General features: G+C 43.7%; 1 protein-coding gene across 1 annotated transcript; it reads left to right on the top strand.

The window, feature by feature from the left end:
- Positions 1-539: 539 nt before the first annotated feature.
- CUNH16orf89 (chromosome unknown C16orf89 homolog) lies at positions 540-18,860 on the top strand. The gene is made up of 8 exons (XM_087729251.1): positions 540-828; positions 4,437-4,586; positions 10,298-10,445; positions 11,314-11,428; positions 12,683-12,818; positions 14,308-14,412; positions 15,480-15,542; positions 18,713-18,860. Exons 1-8 carry the CDS (start codon positions 540-542, stop codon positions 18,781-18,783), a joined length of 1,077 nt encoding a protein of 358 aa, XP_087585377.1. The 3' UTR covers positions 18,784-18,860.
- The last annotated feature ends 1,871 nt before the right edge of the window (positions 18,861-20,731 follow it).

Here is a 20,731-nt window from a genome sequence, read left to right as displayed (position 1 = left end):
CATAGGGGCTTTTTGCATGAAATAGAAAAAATGGATATGATTTGTGGTGTTAGAAAATATTAGATAATAAAATACTTTTTTTTTTCTAAAAAGATAATTATGTAACCATGCTTATATTGGAGAATATAAGAAATTGGAAACTTCTATTTACCTAAGACAAGAAGCAATGGGTGGAAGCTAATCAAGGAGAGAAGCAACTTAGAACTAAGGAGAAATCTCCTGACAGTTTAGAAGAATTAATCAGTGGAACAACTTTCCTCCAGAAGTTGTAAATACCTTTTCTTTGTGTACCTTTGCGTTTTTGTTTCTTCTTTTTTCCTCCCCCCCTCCTTTACTTTGTATTATTTTCTTTTTTCTAAAGACATTTCATAACATCATTATAAAAGCAGGAATTGATTTCCTGGACTAGAACTTGTATCCCTGAGTGACTTTTGAGCGACTCACATCCATCCACAAAATATAATTTAGCTCCTGGAAGAACTTTAGTGGCTCCTTGTAAAGAATGTAGAGTTTAGCTGTCAATCAGAGCTTTTGGGGCTATGACGTACATGCTTATCTACACAAATCCTACCTATAAAAAGGAGAACAAAGACAGGTTTTTCACGGTCTATAAAAAGCCTCTGTTGGTTTCTCCTGCCCTCCCCGGTGCAAAAATGCTGAATTTTGTATTTTTGACTTTGATCTGTCTCGTAAACCTGCAGCCCTCCTCTTGCCAAGAAGATAGGAGGAATGCTATCATCTCATCGATGGAGAAGGCAGTTATGTTCCTGGCTGAAAAACATGACAAAATTAATGTAGATGCGGTATTGGGATTCTCTACCTTGGAAGGTACCTGTTTTAGCCACTGCTGTGGGGTTGGTTGTTATTAGACTTAAAAGTTGACTGCGAAGAAGGGAATCAATTATGGCTTCCAGAAGTTGTGAGCGCCTCCACCACTGGAGATATTTAAGAAAGGGTTGGATAACAATTTGTCTGGAATGGTGCAAGGTGTCCTGCTTGACCAGGGGGTTGGACTAGAACAGCGGTCATGTACTGGTGATCCGCGAGAAAATTTTGGCTGTCCGCAGAAAAATTGTTTGCATTTTTTATATTGTACTAAATCAGGAGTCCACAAACTACGGCCCCTGGGATAGATACATGCAATGAACACTTGTTCTGCTGCAGAGAGTCTCCCACTTTGGGGTCTTTTTGTGTAGGTTCAGAGGGGGGCAGAAATTCGAACTTGGGATCTGCTTCGGCCTTCCAGTGTGGGGCTTTGGGTGAAGGCTGGAGAGAAGCGCCGCTGGTGGTGAAGAGCCAGAGGGCCTCGTTCCGATGGGACTGCATCATGGCCTGAAACAGGCTGACTATCTCAGCCCGCTGAGCCTCCAGACGCCGGCACCTGGCCTTGCACTTCTGCAGATCTTCCCTCTCTTGGAAAGCCTATGCTCGTAGTCCTCAATGAGGTGCTTCTGCTGAGCCTCCTTCTTAATCAGATCCAATTTGAACTGAGCTGCTTTGCCAACTCTTTCTCGTGGCGACTGCTTAGTTCCAACAACTGCTTCCTGCTGGTGCCCTAAGGAGCCCGGATGGGCAGGCAAGGGGGAACTGGGAGGGGCGGGGCAAGTAGAGGCTGGCGAAGCACCCCTCGATGTGAGTGACACCGAGTTGGCCACACCCACCCACTCACATGACCACCTAGCCAAGCCCACTCAGCTGGTCATTAGGCAGATCATATTAGTGGTCCGCGGGATTTAAAATTATGCATTTAGTGGTCCCTGAGGTCCGAAGGTTTGGTGATCCCTGGACTAGAAGACCTCCAACTTGTTATTCCAACGTGTTATTCTATTAAGGGAAAATGGGTGTTTTGTGTCCTTGTGCTGAGGAACACATAAACATTGTGATGGAGAAGTAAGGAGGAGATTAACTGAAAAGAGGAAGACAGTGACGAGCAGGATAAAATGATGAGTGATGAATACATTGGGAAGATGACAAAAATCACAAGGATTAAGACATGGCCTTTGAAAGCTGGAGAATGAGAAAGGGGAAAGGAAAGGAGGCAGACTCCTTTAAACTTGATTTGAAGATAGTTATTGGAAGTAGGAAGATTGGACAAGAGCCGAGGTGGCGCAGTGGTTAGGGTGCAGTACTGCAGGCCACTTCAGCTGACTGTTATCTGCAGTTCAGCGGTTCTAATCTCACCGGCTCAAGGTTGACTCAGCCTTCCATCCTTCCAAGGTGGGTGAAATGAGGACCCAGACTGTGGGGGCGATACGCTGACTCTGTAAACCGCTTAGAGAGGGCTGAAAGCCCTATGAAGCGGTATATAAGTCTAACTGCTATTGCTATTGCTATTGGTTGGGCAACAAGCAGAAACTCCCATGTTTTGAGGATGTCCTATAGGTGGATGACTACAAAGAACTATTATGTTGACAGGAGAAAGAAGGGAAGGCAATAAAAAAAGCTTGGAAATTGGATGTTATTTCTAGAGACGGGCAGGGCAGAATGAGTAGGATCAGGAATAAGATCAGTCCTGATGTTGCATAACTAATGATGACAGAATCTGAGCTTTTAAAAACTTAAAATCAAAAACTCATGGATCCATCCATGTTCAACCAACCACAAAAGGTTTGTTCCTGCCCTCTTACAAAACAGCTTTATGACTTCTAGTTCAGCCCTAAGAATTCCCATCCAAGTATTAACTACAGGACAACTAAATAGCATTGGTAGTATATTATGGTGTTGAGTTTCTTCCACGATGCTTGTGATGTTTTACAAAATAGGAAATTGTCATTAGTGCAGATGGGCGATCTAATAATCTGGAAATCAGACCTCACAGAAGCAGTTAGATGGTCAGCTTCCTTAGCTATGGAATTATAAGATCTATCCTATTGCAGCCCTACACGATACCATATTATGGTGATTTAAAATACCTTTTCTCCATTGTTTTCTTAACTGTTGTAGTCTAATTGCTGCCTCTGCAATTTTTGACCGTGTAAGAAATGCAATATCTGTTATTTCAACTAAATTTGCATAAATCAGTTGCTGTGTGACCTCTGTAGATGCCGTACGCAAAATAAAATAAAATAAAATAATGATTTTATCATGGTTTTTATGTTAATTTAATGCTTATCTCGTATATTGTACTGTCCACATATTTTACATATGTGCATACATCTATCTGCTGATGCTCTGCTTACACACAGTTGTGTTTTGAATGCAAAAAGTGCTGTATTAGTGGTTGTATATCAGTGGTTGGGTGTCCTCTGTAGATGCCATACGCTACATAAACAAATACATAAATAATCTAGAAATGACTATTTGGGAAATTTATGGTAGGAGAGAGTCAAGAACTTCAGTTGCCTTAGAGCAGTGTTTCTCAACCTTGGCAACTTGAAGATGTCCGGACTTCAACTCCCAGAATTCCCCAGCCAGCGCTGGCTGGGGAATTCTGGGAATTGAAGTCCGGACATCTTCAAGTTGCCAAGGTTGAGAAACACTGTCTTAGAGTGACTGAAATGCCAACCCATTTCAGATGGAGGTTGTATTATAATATTTGTTCATAACTAGCTTCTTCTAAACTCCAAGGTCTCCTCTACCAAATATTCTGGTGCCATCCCCTTTTTGGAGAAAATTTTTCTGATCACTAGGAGTCGAATGTGATCTGATGGAGATCAATCAATCAATCCCCTTCTTGTCTTATTGTTACATTTCCTGTTCTGACCTAGGCTTCCCAAGAGCATGAAGAAAACTCCTGGTTCCGATAAAAAACCCTTTTATTAATTTCCTGTGAATTCTGCTTATTCACATTCAGGAGAGTCTTTCAAGGGAGGATTTACAGTCACAGACCTTATCTGGCTTGGAGAGCTGCCAGGCCAATATCTGCAAAATTTGGCAAGGAGTCTCGGAGAGTCACGAACCAATTAAGTGAACTAATTGTCTCCTGCAAACTTCATTCCCCTTTCGCTCCTCTTATTTCCTCTGGGAGGGGCCCTTCATCGTCCACCTGTGGCCTTACTCCCAAGTCAACCCCTGTTCTTGAGCTGTTCCCGTTGTCTGGCAACTCTGCACATGCACACACTGGGAACAGGCTCCAGCTATTCATCTGTCTCACTGATGTCTGACTCTGAAGGCAGCTGATAACTGGTCCGCTCTCTGCCTCCGACACAGAGCCCTCATCCGAGCCTTCCCCAGACTCCAAAACTGGCCCATCTTCCTCCCCAACCTCCTCACTGTCCGAATCTGCTGCCAATTGTGCTGGCCGTTGGGGGGGCCACAACATTTTCATCTCTTTCAAAAAGCACCAAAATGAATTGGAAAAGCTTTGCAACACATAACATCACATTTGTGTTATTCCATCTCTTTTGACTTTTGAGATACGGTTTGAATTCCATCTCTTCTCTCTCCCACCCTCCCTCTCCCTCCCTCCCTCCCTCTCTCTCTCTGCAAAACTCTAGCATTCTTGAAGAACACAGTGGAGATATGGCAACAACGGTCGGAATTAACCATCGGGCGACAGAGAATCCTGATGATGAGGGAGAAGCTGTTGACCTTCACGGAGAAGGCAGCCCAAGATATTGAAAAGCAGGATCCGGTTTCCCACAAAGGTATTTGTATTTATTAATTTGTCAAACATGTACAAGATAACAGGTATATTTAAACATGGACAAGAAGAAAAGAAATGAGTACAAATAAATCGGGACAGTAGGACAGGGATGTTAGGCATTCTGGTGCGCTTATGCACACCCCCTTTACGGACCTCTTAGTAATGGGGTGAGGGCCACAGTAGACAATTTGAGGTTGAAGCTGTGAGGGTTTGAGCATGTAACAACGGAGTCAGGTAGAGTATTCCAGGTGTTGACCACTCTGTTGCTGAAGTCGTATTTTCTGCAGTCGAGTTTGGAGTTGTTTACTTTGAATTTGTATCAATTTTTTGCCTGAATATTATTGAGGTTGAAGCTGAAGAAGTTGTTGATAGGTAAGACGTTGTAGCAGACAATTCTGTGCACTGTGCTTAGATCATAATGCAGGTGGTGCAGTTCCAGGTTGTCCAAGGCCAAAATTTCAAGCGTGGTGGCATTGGGAATCCTATTGTGAGCAGAAGAGTTGAGGATTCTTCTTGGGAAATACTTCTGGATCCGTTCAATCATATTAATGTCCAATATACAGTGTGGATTCCAGCTGTATTCGAGGATTGGTCTGGCAAAGGTTTTGTATGCCCTAGTTAGCAATACAGTGTTACCGGAGAAGAAGCTTCGCAAAATTAGGTTAACAGCTCTTAATGCCTTTTTGGAAACACTGTTGCAGTGAGCTCTGGGGCTTATATCGTTTGAGATGAGTACTCCCAGGTCCTTGTCAGAGTGGAGGTAAGTAAGTAAGTAAGCAAAATCTTTATTATGGTCAAAGACCAGCAATACATATTAGTTTTTACACTATATTAAAAAATACTAACATTAAAATATAATTAAAAAGTATTGACATTAAAAGTGGATAATAACATAATGGTCCAAAGATTATTAAAGGTATGTCCAGATAATTGGTACAAGATGGTACTTTACTTCTGTAGCCAGTTTTTTTCTTATGGACATTGCAGCAGCACAGAACTTTGCCACTGCATACGTGGTAACCGGGTTAGTGTCCTGGAGGAGGAAGCCTAGATAAAAATGGTCTGCCCTCCCTGGCAATCTCTCTAATAAGGGGAGAATATGTGCAGATCTACAAGCTCTGTATAGCTTGCAGAGTAATAGAACATGTGAATTATCTTCCACGTCTCCTTTACCACATATACAAACACGTTCTGCTATAGGTGTCCTCTTATACCTGCCCTGGAGGAGTGCTGATGGAAGAATGTTAAATCTGGCTCTGAAGAAAGCTATTCTTTGTTTTGGGGAGATTAGGTCATTTAGATATCTTGCCAATTCCCACACTCACTGTTTCATTCTGTCCCTACTATGGAGAGGCAACCTATTTAGTTCTGTCCCTCTTTCTATTAATTACTACTTGTAAGGTGACCACACGTCCCGATTTTGGTGGGACAGTCACGATTTTGCACAATTTGTCCCGCGTCCCAGGGCGTTCTTAAAAAGTCCCGATTTTTCTGACCGGACCCGGAAGTAAGCCTGCCCTGCCCCCAGCTCTGTATACCTGGCCGGCCGGCTGATATTTTGTCCCTTCTGTCTCCCCGTTGCTCAGAAAAGCAACTTCGGGAAGGTCCTTTGCTAGCAGGCAGGTTCTAAGACGCCTGCCGCCACCAAAGGACCTTCCCAGAGTTGTTTTTCTGAGCAATGGGGAGACAGAAGGGACGCAATCTCCTTTCATTCTCCCTCTGCCTCATTCCCTGTTCGGGCAGCAGAGAACGAAAGAAAATCGCATAGCCGAGGACAAAGGAGCCTGCAGCCAAGGTCCTGCTGAGCCCTGCTACTTTGGACAACCTGATGGATTTTATGATGGATGTACACCCCGGGAGGTGTTGAAGAAGGACAGGCAGCTCAGCCTGATCCAGGACAACAGGCGCAACAGTGGCTTACAGACAGACAGACAGACAGACACACACACACACACACACACAGGGAGGGAGGAGAGACTCAGAGAGAGACAGAGAGAGACAGACACAGAGAGAGAGAGACGGAGGAAGGGAGATAGAGGCAAAGAGCCACACAGAGAGTGAGTGAGTGAGTGAGAGAGAGAGAGAGAGAGGGAGGGAGAGAGAGAGAGAGAAGCTAAAGGAGCATTTATGCACAGAAATGGGATTTAAAAAACTTCGGAGTGAATCCAGGAAGAGGGAAGAGATGGAGGACTGGCTTTTCGCTCCGATTTCTGAGCCCCCCGCTGTTAGTGACGGAGGAGGAGGAGGACGAAGGAAGGGATTGCATTTTGTCAGGCTGACAGCTCATTCTGTGGCGTTTTTAAAAAGTCCCTTTTTTTTTAAGCACAAAAGGAAAAATCTGCAAAAAGTCACGGGGAGCTCCTGGGATTGTTCCTCGCAAAGCATCATGGCCGCAGAGAATGCAAATGAAGGTGCTTATCTCCCCTCCCGGCTCCGTGTCCTTGTATTCAAATCGGAGTCACGCTGAGTCCCATTCAGAGGGCGGAGGGACGCTGTGCTTTTTTGTTTTGTTTTACCTATGTTCTCACAACTATGCAAAGGTGGGTTTTGTGCTACAAGGATCTTTCTTTCTTTCCCTGTCTGTGGTTCTGATTGCAGTCATCCTTTGCTTCGGATTAAAGCACTGTTTCTCATTCCTTGCAAAACTGGGGAAACGGCAGGGCTGCCTCCCTCCTCCTTTCCTTGCAGCACCCTCGGTTGCAAAATGTCCGGGCCAAACGTAATTCCTAATGTTGGATTTTGCCCATACCAGAGGGAGCCCCCTTGTGGAGTACTGTGAAGCCGGTACCATGGCAACTCCACAGCGCTGTACAGTAGAAGCCATTTTAAGGCACAACAGGCTATATCTTAATAGAACATCCCCCCCGAGGGGATTTTAGGGGTGGTCTTACCCCCCACAGTATTTTTCTCCAGAGAGTAAGTCATCTGTGTACCAAGTTTGGTTGAAATTGCTGGAGGGGTTCCAGAGCTATGCTGGCAAATACACACACACAGCCATTTTATATATATATATAATAAAAGGTGGGATATAAAATAAATACATAATTACATACATACGTATCAGTGGTGGTATACTGCCGGTTCGGACGAACAAGTAGTGGCGGTGGCTGGAGGCTCCGCCCACCCACCCCGACGTAATGCGTGACCTTCTGCGCATGCGAGCATGCTACATTTGCGAACCGGTAGTGAAGGTAAGTGAATCCCACCACTGATACATACATACCAGTGGTGGGTTTCAAAAAATTTTCGAACCTACTCTGTGGGTGTGGCCTCCTTTGTGGGAGTGGCTTGCCAGCCATGTGACCTGGTGGGAGTGGCTTGCCCGCCATGTGTTTTCTTTCTCTCTCTCTCTCCCTCTCTCTCCTTCCTTTTGTCTCTCTGTCTCTTTTTCCTTTTTTTCTTTCATCTCTCTCTCACTTTTCTTTCTTTTTTCTTTTTTCTTTATTTATTTCTTCCTTTCTTTCTCTGTGTGAGTGTGTGTGTGTGTGTGTGTGTGTGTGTGTGTGTGTCAGTGGTGGATTTCAAAATTTTTTGGAACCCCTTCTATAGGTATGGCCTGCTTTCTGGGTCCACTGGTGGAACCTCTTCTAACCGGTTCGGTAGATTTGACGAACCGGTTCTACCGAACTGATGCGAACTGGTAGGAACCCACCTCTGATACATACATACATACATACATACATATATACATACATACGTACATACATACATACATACATACATACATACATACATACATATATTATATACATACATACCAATGGTGGGATTCAGCCAGTTCGCACCTATTCGGGAGAACCGGTTGGTAACTTTCTATGTAATTCAGAGAACCGATTGTTGGAAGAAATCTCCTTTTGTTTTTTTCCACTTTACAGGGCTAATCCTGTAAGGAAGGCAGGAGGGCAACATTCTAGTGTTGTTTCTAGCCTAATCTTTATTGCCCTGCTTACTGCCTCTCCGGTTAACCCTTATTACATTATAACAGCTAAGGGGAAGCGTCCATCGACCTGAGTGACCTTGAGTTGGCCACGCCCACCCAGTCACATGACCACCGAGCCCCACCTACCCAGCTGGTTATTAGGGCAGAGAACCGGTTGTTAAATTATTTGAATCCCACCACTGATACATACATACTAGCATGAAGTCAGGAGACTCCTCCCTCTCCTACTTATCTTCCAAGTTACTTGCGTTGTACTGGGGATTTCTTCATTATTTTAAGCAATGGTGCGTTTGTTTTATGGCTCATATTATACCTTTAGGGAGTGTTCGGCACAAAACAGCCAGAAATTAGTGATGATTGTCAACAATTGTTGTTAGAAGAGATTCTGAGAGATGCAAAGGAGAGCTCTGGGACTACATATTGTCCTGGGAAGGCAATTACCCACTCCTACCAAAGGAACGCAGGAGATTATTTTATTCTGAGTGAGATAATTGCTCTTCCTAGCTCTGGAATCTAATTTGAAAGCCATGGAAATAAATCCGGGGTCGTCGGCATGCAAATATAGCTCTTATGCCAGCAAACTGTGGCCCTATCTGTGAGTACCAGTTGCTGGCAACATGGAAAGAGAGAGAGCAGCTGAAGTAGTTAAAAGTATTGGGCTAGAAACAGGGAGATCTGGGTTCAAATCCATTTTTTCTTAGGGGAAAAGTGTTTTCAAACATAGCTTCAGTAAGTTGTTACTACAGTTAGTCCTCAACTTAAAACCCCAAACTGGGATCGGAGTTTCCATTGCTAAGCAAAGTAGGTGTTAAGTGAGTTGCCCCCAATTCTACAATCATTTTTGCCACACTTGCTAAGTCATCCAGATTCTGGTTGCTTTTTTCAAAAGGCAACTGGACTTTCTTTTGAAGGCATTTCACTTCTCATCCAAGAAGCTTCTTCAGTTCTGGAGAACTGAAGTTCTGAACTGAAGAAGCTCCTCAGACGAGAAGCCAAATGTCTTCAAAGAAAAACAAAAATTCCAGTTGTCTTTTGAAAAAGCACTTTTGGGATTTAACTTGTGATTTAATGAAAGGGAGAAGGAGGAAGACTTCTTAAAACCTTCCTCTTATATTCAGGTCAGGTAATGAACATCTGAAAATGTGCCCCAACTCTTTTAGTGATGATAGAATAGAATTCTGGGATTCGTTATTCCAACATATACTAGAACTTCTAATCATGACCATAATTCGTTCCATAACTTTGGTCGTGACCAGTGGTGGGATTCAAAATTTTGTACTACTGGTTTTGTGGGCATGGCTTGGTGGGCATGGCATGGCTTGGTGGGAGTGGCTTTGTGGGCAATAAAGGGGAAGGATACTGCAAAATTACCATTTCCTCCCCATCAGCTGGGACTTGGGAGGCAGAGAATAGATGGGGGTGGGGCCAATCAGAGGTGGTATTTACCGGTTCTCCGAATTACTCAAAATTTCTGCTACCGGTTCTCCAGAACTGATCAGAACCTGCTGAATATCATCTCGGGTTGTGACCCAAATCTAATGTTGGAAAGTTGATGCTTACCAAAAAAAAAAAAATGGCGCAGAAGGGGAAATGGGTCGCGAACCCCCCCCCCCCCCAACATTGACGATTTTTTGATCTGAACCTGATTTGGTCGTTGTCAGAAATGTTTGTGACCAGAACTTCCACAGTACTGAGGAGACAAGTTGAATGATTGTAAATCTCAAGCAAAGGGTAAGCAATCTTTCTCTCTTTCCCATTTTTCTCCCCCTCAGAGTTTGCTCCAGCTTTAAAACCAGGATTTTGGAAGGTCCCTCAGGAATGGAAAAAGATTAATGACTCTATTCCTTATTCCCCAACAAGTGGGAACTGTCTGGATTTAAAAACCAGTGATTTCTGCATCTCAGCCATATTAGGAACACAGTAGGTATCTGCTATGATTTTCCTTTTACCTACAGTGCCTTCAAGGGCTCAGTGGCTAAGACACTGAGCTTGTCGATCGGAAAGGTCGGCAGCTCAGCGGTTCAAATCCCTAGCGCTGCGCAACGGAGTGAGCTCCCAGCTTCTGCCAACCTAGCAGTTCGAAAGCATGTAAAAAATGCAAGTAGAAAAACAGGGACCACCTTTGGTGGGAAGGTAACAGCGTTCCGTGCATCTTCGGCGTTGACTCATGCCGGCCACATGATCACGGAGACGTCTTCAGACAGCGTTGGCTCTTTGGCTTAGAAACAGAGATGAGCACCGCCCCCTAGAGTCAGGAACGACTAGCACGTATGTGCGAGGGGAACCGTTACTTTTACCTTTAAGGTGTCTTCTCCCCCTAAACAGGTAGTCCTCGACTTACAACCACTTGTAACTGTTGAACGTTACTGGTAAAAGGTGACTTATAACCAGTCGTTGAAGATACAACCATCACAGAATCCCCAAGTAATCAAAATTGGGGCTTAGTATCGCTTATTAGTACCGCTTCATAAATCCTTACTAAGAAGACCATACCTGGAATACTGCATCCAGTTTTGGTCACCACATTACAAAAGAGAGATTGAGACTTTGGAAAAAGGCTGACTCTGTAAACCTCTTAGAGAGGGCTGTGAAGAACTGTGAAGCAGTATTTAAGTCCAGTGTTTCTCAACCTTGGCAACTTGAAGATGTCCGGACTTCAACTTCCAGAATTCGCTGGCTGGGGAATTCTGGGAGTTGAAGTCCGGACATCTTCAAGTTGCCAAGGTTGAGAAATAGTGTATATGTCTATACGGTAGTCTTAGTGCTTATCTAACTTGCTTTCCAACAGGGATTCCGCCGACAAATGCTGGATTCCAGATAATTGCACCAGTCTCATGATAAACACTCATTGCAATGGCTATTCGCTCTCCCACCAACTCTTTTACTTTCTATTTGCCAAGATGGTAAGAAAATGCCTGTGTTGTTTGTTTGTTCACTAAACAAATGTCTCTAGTTGCCCAATTTACACAAGATGACTCTGGATCATGTTGCCCAAGTGGTTAGAACCAATGGTGGGATTCAGCCAACTCGCACCTATTCAGGAGAACCAGTTGTTAACTTTCTAAGCAGTTCAGAGAACTGGTTATTGGAAGAAATCTCATTTTGTTTCCTTCCCCTTTCCAGGGCTAATCCTGTAATGAAGGCAGGAAGGAAATATTCTGGTGTTGTTTCTAGCCTAATCTTTATTGCCCTGCTTACAGAAACTGCCTCTCAATTAACTCTTATTACATTGTCACAGCTAAGGCGAAGCGCCCATTGACATGAGTGACATGGAGTTGGCCCCACCCACCCAGTCACATGACCACCGAGCCACGCTTACCCAGCTGGTTATTAGGGCAGAGAACCGGTTGTTAAATTATTAGAATCCCACCACTGGTTAGAACGATCATCTTGGATGAAGAGTGAAGGAAAGCTTGGGAGATCTTTAATCCATTTGCAAAGATCTTGAAGGACAAATATTTGGGGGGAGGGAGGTGTAGAATTTAGAGGACTGGCTGGGGAGTTCTAGGAGTTGGAGTCCAACATCTTTTTTAAAAAAGTTTTTTTATTTATTTTCAATTTAAAAAAATATAAACATTCCATCTTTCCATAACCAGAGTATCGTCTGGGTACAAATATTTCTGTGCAACATTCTTCTGTAAGTTATAATATATTTAAAACATTGTAAAGCTCTATAGTTCCTTCTTAACACATCTTCTAATAAAAATACAATATTAACATTAAACATAGTTATTCTCATAATACTAGCACTAACAATGGTTATTTTATTCTTATCTCTAGCTTGATATATTTTCTATTCTTCTTTTTACCTACCGGTACTTCTGTTTCCATTTTCCTTTTTTATTATCTAACCATTGATAAAACACTTCCCAACATCTTAAATTTGACCCCCCCCCCCAAAAAAAACACAACTGGTATAAGCCATACATTTGGAAGCCCCACCTGCAGGAAATTTAATTGCAATTGTCATGTTTGCAATTTGTATTTTGAGTCAGATCTTTCATGCTTTAAAAGCATTTTAGAAAAGCTTTATAGTTAATTTTCTTCTATCAATTGCTTTGTGATATTACTAGAACATTCAGGTTGCAAGATGAATGTAGCAATCAATCAATATTTTATCCCATCTTTTGTTTATGTTCCCACCCTTCTCTCTCCAGCAAGCATGCCCTAATTCACTCTTCCAAAATGCCGGGTACTATGAAAATGTCTTTTGTCATTTGATGATGCAAACCAATCGCTATATCGAAAAGAACAATCTGTTCGACACTTTTGGAGACCTCTTTACAGAAAATAGTAAGTGATTTGTGAGGTCCTTGGTGCTCTCTGAGCTTGGATGTTTTCTTGCAAACGTTTCATTACCCAACTAGTGTTCTGACCTAGGCTTCCTGATACAGTAAAAAGCAGACATTTAGTCCCAAAAACCCTCTTTTTATTTCAATGGCTGTGAATTATGTTCATTCACAGCCCTTAATGAGTCACAAATAGTTTGTAAAGAGTCCGACAGAAGTCTGCCAAAGTCCTTCAAGATAAGGCTGATAAGCACCCAGCTTTATCTCCCTTGAAATGCTGCCAAAGACCTAATTTCTCTGTATAAAATTAGCTTTGCAAGGCCACATGGAGCACAGAGTCAAAACAGAGCTTCAGAATTTAAACCGACCAGCATGAACAAAGTTGCTTTCTGCAAAGGCTCATGTGCCTTTGCTCCTCCTTTATGTCTTATGGGAGGGGCCAATCATCTTCAAGCCGTACTCCTGAGTCGCCCCTTTTGTCTTAACTGTTCTTGCTTTCTGGAAGCTCTGCGTAAGCGCACACTGGGAACAGGCTTCCCCTGTTCCTCTTCCTCGCTAATGTCCCACTTTAGAGGCTCCAGAGACAGCACATAACTCACAGATGGCCCTGGCCCCATCTCTGCCTCGGATGCAAAGCCGTCGTCCGAGCCTTCCCCAGCCTCCAGGACTGGCCCATGTTCCTCCCCAACCTCCTCAATGTCCAACTCTGTCCAACCCAACTCTACTGGCAGATCACAAAAACTAGGTAACGTCATTAGTGCTGGAAAGAAGTGGGATTATTTATTTCCATTTATTTCCAATTATTTATTTCCTATCAGAGTTGGGGGTGTTGTTGTTGTTTTCTTCTTGGTAGTTCTTTGAATGGGTTGATTGGGTTACTATTTGATTTTTTGCTGCTGGTATTAATCCTGGTATTAATCCATTTTTAGCTGGCTAGTAGAGTGGCCCATTTGTTTCTTTCTTAGGTTTTTAAATTTCCTCTTTGGAATAGCAACAGCGATAGCAATTAGACTTATACACCACTTCACAGTGCTTTTACAGCCCTCTCTAAGCGATTTACAGAGTCAGCATATTTGCCCCCAACAATATGGGTCTTTATTTTACCGACCTCAGAAAGATGAAAGGCTGAGTCAACTTTGAGCCTGGTGAGATTCGAACTGCCAATTGCAGGCAGCAGGCAGTCTGCAGGTAGCCTGCACGTAGCCTGCAGTACTGCATCCTAACCACTGCACCACCAGGGATCATATGTTGTGTAAATGTTATTTATCTCTATGTGCTCATTGATGGTGGATTAACTAGGGGCTTCCAGGAATTCTCTAGGACTTGGATTTAGCTTGGTCTAGGATGCACACAGTAAGTGACCTCTTCAAATTGAGTGGGCAATTTCCAGTCCTTTCTTAATCTTGTAAGGAATAGATCTCCCCCCCCCGCCTCTTAATCCTCAAATTGCGCTAACCAGATCATCAACCAATCCGCATCTTCTCTCCTCACAGTTATGTTTTGTGCGCTAGCTGGATTCTCAGATTTCTTCCAGAGTTCCTGGCTCGACCACATTCTCAACTGGCAGGACCAGAACAAAGGATGTTTCTGGATGTACAGTAAGTAGATCGCATGACTTTAGCACCACCAGTGACTTGTGTTCCTCCAAAAAAAAAACCATCCGGATGAGTACATGGAGTCCTTTACTTAATGGCCACAACTGAGCTCATAATTTTCACTGCTACATTTACAGGTGGTCCCGGGGTGGGATTGAAAAATTTTAGCGACTGGTTCTCTGCCCAGTTGCTGGGTGGGTGTGGCCACAGTGGGCGTGGCCTACTCGGCCTCCTACACCACGGCAGGGAGGGGCATTTTCGCCCTCCCTGGGCTCTGGAGGCTTTCCCCAAGCCTCCAGGAGGGTGAAAATGGCCTCCCCCTGGGTTCCGGAGGCCAGAAACTGGCCCATTTCCAGACTTTTGGGAAGGCCATTTTTTGCCCTCCCAGAGCCTCTGCGTGGGCCCTGCAATTACCTGGCATGATGAATGGGCCATGTGGCATGTGGTGACGAAACGCCCTCTCAGCGAACCGGTAATAAACGGGTTAGGAACCGACAACTGCCTTTAACTCCTCCCTCCATCTCAGCCTGGTCATCTCCTACATCTGTGATGGCGAACCTATGCCACGCATGCCACAGGTGGCATGCGGAGCCATTTGTTAGGACACGCAAGGCATTGCCCTGTTAGCTCCAGTGCGCAACTGCCCCACCCCACACCCCACCCAACCCCTCTGGAGGGTGAAAAACAACCCAACGTGCCAACCAGAAGTTTGGGAATTGACTTCTGGTTTGCACATTGGGCCATTTTTCTCCCTTCGGAGGCTTCAGGGAAGGTCGCGCGCGGGGTGTGTGTGTGTCGAATGCATAGAATTATGAGTGTGGGCACACCCACGCATGACACCCCCCCCTGCACTCCCCCTCCTTTGACACACAATGGGAAAAAGATTAGCCATCACTGTCCTACACCAATGTTTTGAGCATTGGACTATTTAGGCAAATTCAAGGCAACAGTCTAATCTCAAGGTACAGTATAAAAACAAAGAGATTGCAGCCTGCTGAATTAGATTTCCAAAGAAATAATACTAGTCTCTTTTTCCAGCAAATGATTCATTTCTTCTCTCAATCTACTAGCTTCTTCCAATGATAAGGACCATGTGAGAAGAAGGACAAAGAGGTCTGAGAAACTTGTTGAAGGTAAAACTCTTCATAGTTGGGACACAGGAATTGGATTTGTCTAGTGAAAAGAAGGACTAAGGGCAACGTAATTGCAGTGCTCCAACATTTGAGGGGCTCCTACAAAGACCAGGGGGGAGGGGGTGTCAGTCCAATTGTTTTCCAAAGCACCAGAAGGCAAGACGAGAAACAATAGATGGAAATTAACTAAAGAGAGAACAAACCTAGATCTAAGAAGAAACTTCTGGTTGCCACGATGTAAAAAAGATGTGGAGACTCTAGAAAGAGTGCAGAGAAGAGCAACAAAGAGGATTAAAGGACTGGAGGCTAAAACATAAAGAACAGTTGCAGGAACTGGGTATGTCTAGTTTAATAGAAAGAAGGACCAGGGGAGACAGGATAGCAGTGTTCCAGTATCTCAGGGGTTGCCACAAAGAAGAGGGAGTCAAACTATTCTCCAAAGCACCTGAGGGCAGGACAAGAAGCAACAGATGGAAACTAATCAAGGAGAGAAGCAACTTAGAACTAAGGAGAAATTTACTGAGAGTTAGAACAATTAATAATCAGTGGAACAGAAGTTGCCTCCAGAAGTTGTGAATGCCCCAACACTGGAAGTCTTTAAGAAGATGTTGGATAGCCATTTGTCTGAAATGGTATAGGGTTTCCTGCCTAGGCAGGGGGTTGGACTAGAAGATCTCCAAGGCCCCTTCCAACTCTGTTACTGTATTGTATTATTCTTGGCAATTAGAAGAATGAGTGGGAAAAGGTTGCCTCCAGAAGCTGTGGGTGCTCCATCACTGGAGGCTTTCAAGAAGAGACTGGACAGCCATTTGTCTGAAATGCTATGGGGTCTCCTGCTCGAGCAGGAGGTGGGACTAAAAGACCTTCAAGGTCCCTCCCAACTCTATTATTCTACAATCTATGTTTAATTTTCTAAGAGCATAAGAAATTAATAAGAATCTAACCATGAGTCTTTGCGGGAAGCAGATTTCTGGCCCAACGACTTTCTGCTGGAACTAACATTTGCAGGAATGATATCCAATATTCAATGGTTTTCTTCTCCCCAGGAACAAATAACAAATGTGTGTATATATGTACGTATACACAGATACGTACACGCATGTTTTAAACGTAGTTCTTGTTTTACAACGAACAGGGTTAATTAGCATTAATTAACCAATATCCAATGGTTTTCTTTTCCAAAGGAACAAAGAATCTTTTGTTTGTGTATACTGTATGTCTAGTGAAGGGGTCGGCAATCTTAAACACTTAAAGAGCCATTTGGACCCGTTTCCCATAGAAAAGAAAACACTGGGAGCCACAAAACCCTTCCCGTGCCTGACTATTTCCTGAGTAGCTACAAAACAAGCATATGTGTTTAAATTAAAGGTTCCACCACAAAACCGCGGTAGACAATTGCGCGCTCAACAAAAGCGCGTACGTGACGTCATCACAGCACGACGAAAACATTGCGCTGTGAGCGGTAAATTTAAAATTAAAGCGAAAACCTTACCCTAACCCCCCCAAACCTAACCCTAAACCTAACCCTAAACCTAACCCTTAACCTAACGCTAAACGTAACGGTAACCCTTAACCTAACGCTAAACATAACCCTAACGCTTAACGTAACCCTAAACCTAACCCTAACCCTTAACCTAACCCTAAACCTAAACCTAACCCTTACCTTTGTGTGAATCGGCTTGCTTTAATTTTATTTTAATTTTAATTTTATTTATTTTTTAATTTTTTCCGTCGCGCTGCTGATGACGTCAGGTACGCGCTTTCGTCGAGCACAGTTTTGTCGACCGCGGTTTTGACGGGTCACGAAATTAAAAGATCTGTTTTCTTCTGAAATGTACCTTTTCTTGGATTTAACCATGGTTGGCCTCCCGGGGGGTCGAAAAGCTCAATAGATCGCATGCTGGCGGGTGTTGCACATTGGCAGTTCTGATGCATATTTTGAGCGACAGGGAGCCACAGCAGAGAGACGAAAGAGCCACATGCGGCTCCAGAGCTGCAGGTTGTGGACCCCTGGTCTAGTGTATTGAAGAGAAGTTCAGTTGCGTTTATTTATAGGCCGCCCTTTTCCCTGAGGGGACTCAGGGCGGCTAACAAGGATTAGAGAGGTACTTGAGGGGCTGACACAGGAAGCAGGGGATCGACTTAGTTTCCAAAACACTTGAGGGCAGCACAAGAAGCAATGGGTGGAAGATCATGAAAGAGAGATCCAACTTAGAACTGAGAAGAAATGTCCTAACAATGAGAACTATTGATCAATGGAACAGAAGTTGCCTTCAGAAGTTGTAGGAACTTCATCACTGGAAGCTTTCAAGAAGAGAGTGGACTGCCGTCTGTCAGAAATAGTGTAGGGTCTGGGTTGGACTTGATGAACTATAAGGTCCCTTCCAACTCTGTTAATCTGAATCTATCTAAGATGATCAAAGCAGGCCTGGGGGGCTAAAGCATACGATGAACGGTTGTAGGAACTGGGCATGGCTGGTTTAGTGAAGAGAAGGACCAGGGGAGACAGGATAGCAGTCTTCCAGTATTTGAGGGGCTGCCACAGAGAGGGGGGGGGGGTCAAGCTATTTTCCAAGGCACCCAAAGGCCAGAGAAGGAATAATGGATGGAAACTGATCAAGGAGAGATTCAACTTGGAAATAAGGAGAAATTTTCTGACAGTGAGAACAATCAACCCATGGAACAGAAGTTGCCTTCGGAAGTTGTGGGAGCTTCATCACTAGAGGCTTTCAAGGAGACAATGGACAGCCGTTTGTCCAGAATGCTATCTCCTGCCTTAAGCAGGGGGTTAGGCTAGATCAGGGGTCCCCAACACCCACGAATCAGCTGTGGCCTATTCACAACTTGGCCGCAGGTCAGCACTCACCCACCCACCCATGTGTGCAACTCAACTTGCACCAGCGGTGGGCCGGAGATGCACACACACACACCTGCAGTCTGACTTGCAGTCGAGCTACGTGTCCATGTGCCCTATGCACTGACCCCTCCCCCCAACTTCCTGCGAGTCAAGGTGCGTGCGTGAGTGCCGGACTGGATCTTGCACAGCCCAGTTCCAGCTTCTCTTCCCTCCTCCAGCTGGGCTGCCAAGGTGCAAAGATTATGGACCTCTGGACTAGATGATCTCTGAGGTCCTTTGCAATGGAAATGATTCGATGTTCTTTCCCTTGCAGGTACCTGCTCTTCCCATAACACGGCTGTGTCTGTTGGAGCACTTGGGGGCTTCCTCTTGAACAGCGCCTGATGATCTTGGGAGACCTTTATCACAGTCTGAAGCCAGATTTCTCTTTCCTACAATAAATTTCTGACTTCATCTGAAAACTAGCTCGTTTTCTTTTCCTTTTTTTAAAAAAGCAACCAATATCTCCCTCACCCCAAAACTGGTTGTCTTCTAGATGTATTGGGCCACACATCTCATCCTGAAGCATCACGAGGTCCTCCTGACTTGGAAAATTAGCCTCTCTAGCCCTCTAGAAAGGTAGAGGAGACACGTTTCCCATCAGCTCTAAAATAGTGGAACAACACTGGAAGTTTTAAAGAGGATGTTGGATAGCCATTTGTCTGAAATGGTATAGGGTTTCCTGCCTAGGCAGGGGATTAAACTAGAAGACCTCCAAGGTCCCTTCCAACACTGTCATTCTATTCTATTCTCTCTCCCTATTCTATTCTATTCTATTCTATTCTATTCTATTCCATTCCATTCTTCTGTTCTTTTCTGTTCTGTTGTTCCGTTCCATTCCATTTTCTGTTCTATTCTTATTCCATTCCATTCTTCGGTTCGGTTAGGTTTGGTTCCATTCTATTCCATTCTTCTATTCTGTTCTTTTCTGTTCTGTTGTTCCATTCCATTCCATTTTCTGTTGTGTTCTATTCTATTGTATTCTATTCTTATTCCATTCCATTCTTCTGTTTGGTTCGGTTCCATTCCATTCCATTTTTCTGTTCTGTTCTTTTCTGTTGTTGTTCCATTCCATTCCATTTTCTGTTGTGTTCTATTCTATTCTATTCTTATTCCATTCCATTCTTCTGTTCTTTTCTGTTCTGTTCTGTTCTGTTCTATTCTATTCTTATTCCATTCCATTCTTCTGTTTGGTTCAGTTCCATTCCATTCCATTCTTCTGTTCTGTTCTTTTCTGTTCTGTTGTTCCATTCCATTCCATTCCATTTTCTGTTCTGTTCTGTTCTGTTCTATTCTATTCTATTCTTATTCCATTCCATTCTTCTGTTCTGTTCTTTTCTGTTCTGTTGTTCCATTCCATTCCATTTTCTGTTCTGTTCTATTCTATTCTATTCTATTCTATTCTATTCTTACTCCATTCCATTCTTCTGTTTTGTTCTGTTCCATTCTGTTCCATTCCATTCTTCCGTTCCATTCTGTTCCTTTCTCTTCTCTTCCCTTCCCTTCTATTCTTACTCTACTCTACTGTAAAGCGGTTGTAAAGCGTAGATACTCTTCCACCTGGAAACCTGATTTATATCCTGCCAGTTTCTATCAAGGATTTGGCACATTTAAGAGATGTTACATCACCTCGGGCAAGTCCATTGTTTCAGCCTTTTCTTGCCCTTCAGATCTGTTTGCATTGGGAATTGAACCAGAAAATCAATATTGCAAAACGGTTTCTTGCAACTCTGAGAGGACTTAGAGAAAGCCTGGTCTTTAAGGCACAGCTTTGTTAGAATAGAATAGAATTCTTTATTGGCCAAGTGTGACTGGACACACAAGAAATTAGGCTCTGGCGCAGAAGCTCTCTGTGTACATTACAAGCATCAAAGCGATAAATCATAATCAAAAAATGCAAATATGTATTTTAGAGTTCAGAGAAAAGCAACAAAGACGACAAGGGGACTTAAGGCTAAAACGTATGAAGACCGGTTGCAGGAACGGAGCATGGCTAGCTCAGTGGTGGAATTCAATTTTTTTTTTTACTACCAGTTCTGTAGGCGTGGCTTTGTACGCATGGCAGGGGAAGGATACTGCAAAATCCCCATTCCCTCCCCACTCTCAAATTTTCTGCTACTGCAGTGGTTCCCAAACTTGGCAACTTTAAGACTTGTGGACTTCAACTCCCAGAATTCTCCAGAGCTGGCTGGAGAATTCTGGGAGTTGAAGTCCACAAGTCTTGGTTTTGTTTTTGTTTTCTAAGAAAATTAATGTTTTTATTTTCCATTTTTCATTTTCATACAGTCACATA

Source organism: Thamnophis sirtalis, unplaced genomic scaffold, assembly GCF_051295495.1.
Source record: "Thamnophis sirtalis isolate CommonGarterSnake01/CBP01778 unplaced genomic scaffold, rThaSir2_p1.2 scaffold_14, whole genome shotgun sequence".
NCBI classification, from domain to species: Eukaryota; Metazoa; Chordata; class Lepidosauria; order Squamata; family Natricidae; genus Thamnophis; species Thamnophis sirtalis.
The sequence above is the reverse complement of the archived record's forward strand: the minus strand, read 5'-3'. Positions and strand labels throughout refer to the sequence as shown.

Excerpts from the sequence above, each read along its gene's own strand:
- CUNH16orf89 (XM_087729251.1), top strand. The coding sequence starts at position 540 with ATGACGTACATGCTTATCTACACAAATCCTACCTATAAAAAGGAGAAC. Across the intron at positions 829-4,436 it reads GGGATTCTCTACCTTGGAAG|CATTCTTGAAGAACACAGTG; the intron begins GTACCTGTTTTA and ends GCAAAACTCTAG. Across the intron at positions 12,819-14,307 it reads AGACCTCTTTACAGAAAATA|TTATGTTTTGTGCGCTAGCT; the intron begins GTAAGTGATTTG and ends CTCTCCTCACAG.